Source organism: Adiantum capillus-veneris, chromosome 11, assembly GCF_014529385.1.
Source record: "Adiantum capillus-veneris isolate H3 chromosome 11, ASM1452938v2, whole genome shotgun sequence".
In the NCBI taxonomy this organism is placed as follows: Eukaryota; Viridiplantae; Streptophyta; class Polypodiopsida; order Polypodiales; family Pteridaceae; genus Adiantum; species Adiantum capillus-veneris.
In genome coordinates this window covers 114,044,421-114,047,989 of record NC_140941.1, presented here as the reverse complement: position 1 = coordinate 114,047,989, position 3,569 = coordinate 114,044,421, and the positions used below count along the sequence as shown (strand labels likewise).

General features: G+C 42.1%; 1 protein-coding gene across 1 annotated transcript; it reads right to left on the bottom strand.

Annotated features, from left to right (window-relative positions):
* Window positions 1-259: 259 nt before the first annotated feature.
* Window positions 260-971, bottom strand: LOC147447862 (uncharacterized). The gene is made up of 2 exons (XM_086524429.1): window positions 796-971; window positions 260-680 (listed from the first exon to the last, which is right to left on the bottom strand). The coding sequence occupies exons 1-2, from the start codon at window positions 926-928 to the stop codon at window positions 610-612; spliced, it is 204 nt and encodes a 67-aa protein (XP_086380555.1). The 5' UTR covers window positions 929-971; the 3' UTR covers window positions 260-609.
* Between the last annotated feature and the right edge of the window lie 2,598 nt (window positions 972-3,569).

The window sequence follows — 3,569 nt, the reverse complement described above, 5'->3', positions numbered from 1 at the left end:
TAAATTCATCTTCCAGAGACGTTAGAATGATGCATAATGCTTGCACATCCTTGCATTGTTGCTCTGCAAATAATGCCTTCATAAATGTAGTCGATTTGCCTGCGTCGATTAACATTGGCTTTACAATGTTCCATAGATTTTGCGCATCAGATAACCCTTTACCATTATTTGCCAGGTGTGAAAGACAAATCCGTTGAACTTGTCGACTTTCGATGCCATATTGAAGTAAAATAGAAAGTCGCCTTTTGAGAGGGTTTGCGACACTTTAAGACTCGATTTTACCAAGCACGATGGCACATTGACAGCTTTGTTTTCGTCTTCAAGTAACACATGTAGGAGGTCAAAGGGAGAACGTGGTCATATGCTGAGAAGTTATCACCACCGTTGCCAATTTACTTCTTTGTAGTGTTTTTGATAGGCTATGTTGAATTCAAAAAAACTCTGCTCTGCAAAAAATTGCTCACAAGCATCGTCCACTGCTTGTCGTTTAGAGGTGTTTTGATATGTCTTGGCGAAATTTCTTAGCGGCACCACCAATAGCTTCAACTTAGAGCGTTTTGAGAAGCTCTTTGCAGGAGTCCTTGCTCCAAGTAAAACGTTTTAATAAGCTTATCGAATGCAACTGCCTATAGGGCGTTTTGAGATGCCTATCGAAAACATAATTGGTCGCCTAGGATTGCCTGCAAATTTGACTGCGTTTTAGAATGCCAATCCAATTCAACAGAGCCTAGGGCTCACCTTGTTACTGCCACAAAACGGCAGCACTTTGAAAGGTGCCAAATACATCCACCACACCTGCACCTTGAGATGCCGCTTGTGCTCTGCAATTGTTGACTTCTTCTCCTGCATTTTGAGAGGCTAGCTTCAGCGCCTCCTTCAAGCTTGCCCCCCGCCTGGGCTCTGATACTACTTGAAAGGAGCAAAGCATATGGAGGATGGAGACGTGGAGCCATGGCGACTGTGGAGAACGTGCAGAGGTGAACGAGAGAGAGAGAGAGAGAGAGAGAGAGAGAGAGAGAGAGAGAGTCTTCAACACAATCAAAATAACGCTTGTTCTAACTTGCTTTTAAAAAAAGCCTTACATATCTATAAGTGAAGAAGTAGACATGCAAAGTCCACTAGGTCTATCTGCATGCTATCAAGCATGTTCCCATGGATAGAGGGCTTGAAACCCAATAAGTCTCTTTTGTACATAGCTTGTGGGACCTTCCTAGAAATAGATGTGTCCAGTTTTCTCTGGAGTCTTCTCGACAGTTGGCCTTACAAGGAGACACGGCCTGCTAGTATGGACAGATGACTTCTTGGTTCCAGATGCATGGTTTTAGCATGCACAAACTGCCTAGGACTCTTTGGATGCCCCCTCTCTCATTGTGACACGGATAGAGATTACTAGACTTATCCACCAAGACTTGATTCATATAGACACCAAGAGGACTTGGATAGAACCTACTCAGGAGTTGGGCACAAAGATGGCTTTTTCAGTGAACATTTTCTCCAATTCACAATAGATGGCTTTGTAGTCAGGCCTAGCTATATGGACACACATTTATCACATGGGGTGTGGCGTGCTATTGGCCAAATACACACATCCTCACACAAGCTTGAGAATGAGACTGCCAGATATAGAGTTCCAATTGAGGCCAAGGTATATCGTGTATGCTATAGGGATCCACAGACAGAGTTGCATTACATGTCATTGAGTAGTAGATGATTATCCCCTTCTTAGCAGCTTAAGTTTCTTGCAACCCTCATTAAGTGGTAGCTTTGTATTGACTAGAGAGTCTCTAGTCTTTCCCCCATTTTCACTCACTGCAACATTTTGTTTAGGATGTTAGTCTTTTCTTTTTCAACACACAAACTTTGTATTAGAGTCACCAATTTGTATTTTGTTGGTCACATAGGTCATTTTGGCCTTTTGTAGACGTTAATATATAACTTCTCTCTCTCTCTCTCTCTCTCTCTCTCTCTCTCTCTCTCTCTCTCTCTCTCTCCCCCCCCCCCCCCCCCCCACAATGGGTTTGGACTCTCTCTCACTGTTTTTAGGGTTTTGTCAACACTGATTTGTTGTTTTTGGGTTTTGTCATTGTTTTTTTGCTATTTTAGGATTTCGAAACTGTTTTTCGCTGTTTTTTAGGCTTTTGTCACTATTTCTTACTCTTTTTAAGGGTTTTAGAATTGTTTTTTGCCGTTTTCTAGGGTTTTGCCTCACTGATCCTTATTATTTTTTACGGTTTCAAATATGTGTTTTGCTGTTTTTTAAAGTTTTGAAGCTGATCTCTCTCTCTCTCTCTCTCTCTCTCTCTCTCTCTCTCTCTCTCTCTCTCTCTCTCTCTCTCTCTCCTCTCTCCCCCCCAATGGGTTTGGACTCTCTCTCATAGTTTTTAGGGTTTTTTAACTTCTCTCTTACTATTTTTAGGGTTTTGTCATTGTTTTTTTGCTGTTTTTAGGGTTTTGAAAGTGTTTTTTTGCTGTTTTTTAAGGTTTTGAAACTGTTTTCTATCGTTTTTTAGGGTTTTGCCATTGTTTTTTGCTATCTTTTAGGGTTTCAAATATGTATTTTGTTGTTTTTTAAACTTTCGAAGCTCATTTTCTTTGCTTTAAAGGATTTCATAAGCGTTTCTTGCTACTTTTTAGAGTTTCTTGTATTTTTTTTGTTGTTTTAGTCTCTGTCTCTCTCTCTCATGATCTCCCTCCATTGGGCTACCCATTGACACCCTTTCACATGGCCTCTCTAGTGGCTATAGCCCGCCTCCCTCTCAACGTGAAGTTCTCGATTACCAACAAGCGGATATCAACACTTGAAGTTGAAGTGAAGGAGTGGAAGAAAGAGATGGATGCAACCTTTCTTCAAAAGATGGAGGAATGGAAAGAGGAGAAGAAGAACATATGCGAAAGGATTTCTTGCATTGAAGAGCAAGCGGCTTCACAAGAAGCCACAATCCGAACTCTCCAAGGTAAACTTCTTGCAGCAAAAAGTGGGCGACTCAAAGAAGGTGAAATTCAGCCCTCCATGGTGGAAGAATTGAATACCATGAGAGAAGAAATACGGGTTATCAAGGAAGATGAGGAGAAGATGTCATGGGCCGCGGTCATTTTCGCAACACAAAAGAAAGTAGAAGAGGCCGAAAAATGGATTGAGGTCACCAAGAAAGGGAAAGATAAGGAAGCTCCTTGTACACCCACTCTTATTAACATGACCCTCGAAGAGGAACAAAGGAGGAGGATGCGGGCTCTACATGTGAGGGTAATCGGCCTCAAGGACATAAACAATGTGGAAAAAGAGGTCACAATCCTCACATCCATGATGGGGGTGGACAAGCCTTCACACACAAAGGCATAGAGATTGGGCAAGAAGAGAGATAGCCCGGGAAAATCTTCAAAAGAGAGAGCCCTCACACACCGCTTCCCCTTCTTGGAAGAGAAGAAATTTTTGATAGAGAGGCCTACTCTCAAGAAGACATGTATTTTTCTCAGTGATGATCTCACTCTCTCACAGCTTACGCATATGACAGAGGTAATGCCAGAGATTAGGGCGTCAAGGGAGAAAGGAAAGACGGCCTTTTACAGAG

Coding starts and splice junctions, on each gene's coding strand:
- LOC147447862 (XM_086524429.1), bottom strand. CDS start 928: ATGCTTTGCTCCTTTCAAGTAGTATCAGAGCCCAGGCGGGGGGCAAGC. Junction 681..795: donor AGCGGCATCTCAAGGTGCAG/GTGTGGTGGATG, acceptor TCAAATTTGCAG/GCAATCCTAGGCGACCAATT.